The sequence below is a fragment of the Danio rerio genome, chromosome 8, assembly GCF_049306965.1.
Source record: "Danio rerio strain Tuebingen ecotype United States chromosome 8, GRCz12tu, whole genome shotgun sequence".
NCBI lineage: Eukaryota > Metazoa > Chordata > Actinopteri > Cypriniformes > Danionidae > Danio > Danio rerio.
This window is the reverse complement of record NC_133183.1, coordinates 49671791-49672815: the sequence shown is the minus strand read 5'-3', so window position 1 is coordinate 49672815 and position 1025 is coordinate 49671791. Positions and strand designations below refer to the sequence as shown.

The 1025-nt window shown below is 32.8% G+C and overlaps 1 protein-coding gene across 11 annotated transcripts in view; it reads left to right on the top strand.

The window, feature by feature from the left end:
- The first annotated feature begins 661 nt into the window (after window positions 1–661).
- fahd2a (fumarylacetoacetate hydrolase domain containing 2A) overlaps window positions 662–1025 on the top strand; it is a 53265-nt gene continuing 52901 nt past the window's right edge. For 6 of the 11 annotated variants that reach the window (XM_073909274.1, XM_073909277.1, XM_073909276.1 and 3 more), the window contains exon 1: window positions 662–690. In XM_073909274.1, the coding sequence (XP_073765375.1) occupies window positions 685–690 (6 nt within the window). In that variant the 5' untranslated portion in view covers window positions 662–684. 11 annotated transcript variants of the gene reach the window in all.

Sequence of the window (1025 nt, the reverse complement as noted above, 5' to 3'; positions counted from 1 at the left end):
GTCAGCTGACAGATTTCACAGACGAATCACATGACCCATTGAGTCACGTTATTCACGAAAATTTAGTTTTTTTTTCATACTCTAACTACATAAAATGTGCAAAAAAAATAATAAAATGATTATTTTAGGATGATTTTTATGACAAAAAATCAAATGCAATTTTGTGCATTTAAAAATGAGAAAAAAGTCTTTAAATAGCGCTCTTCTCAACAAACTTTCATTAAACTACATAATACACACCGGAAGTCAACAGCGATAGAAGTCTGAATCGTTTCAGCGAATCGATTCTTTTGAACAGCAGGTTGTAGTTTGGTTCTTCCACTTTATACCATTATCCATGTTTTATTCATGTTATTTTAATAAATAATTAATGTTTAATCTAAGTAAGTGATTTATGTATATCCTTGTATTAAAGCTTAGTTTGTCAGAGTAATGTATAATGTTATTTTTAATTTACGTTGCCTAAACATAGCTTAATCAGCTTTAAACAGATTTTTTTTTACAAAGAAATGTTCGTAAACACGTTTATTCGTGAGATTTCTTGTAAATAAATGTATTAATAATCGCTCTCGGGCTCTTTTTAGGAACAGTTTGAACTGACGAATTAAAAGATTCGACTCAAAAGAACGATTCTTTAACGAGTCAGCAGAACGTCAATTTCAGTCACGTGACAGCGGTGCTGGAATGACAGTGAGCTACAGTATCAAAGTACAAAGATTGTGTAATTTTTGTGGAATATATTGAGATGTGTGAGCGAGTAAGACATCAGTCCTCAGACAGATCACCTTTGTAAGCGTTATTTTTTTTTTAAAACGTGCACGATCAACACTTCTGTTTTGTGAACCAAGATCAGGTAGGACTTTCATACAGCGCTGCAGAAATCTGAAAGTAGGGCATAGTCACTAGTTATCTACTCTGTCTTGCTTGTTATCTTATTTCTAGCCATAAACCAAGCTGTTTACTGCAATCAGTAGTTTACAACGTGTTCTTGCACAATCAAAAACCGCTCTGATGTCTTTATCCTA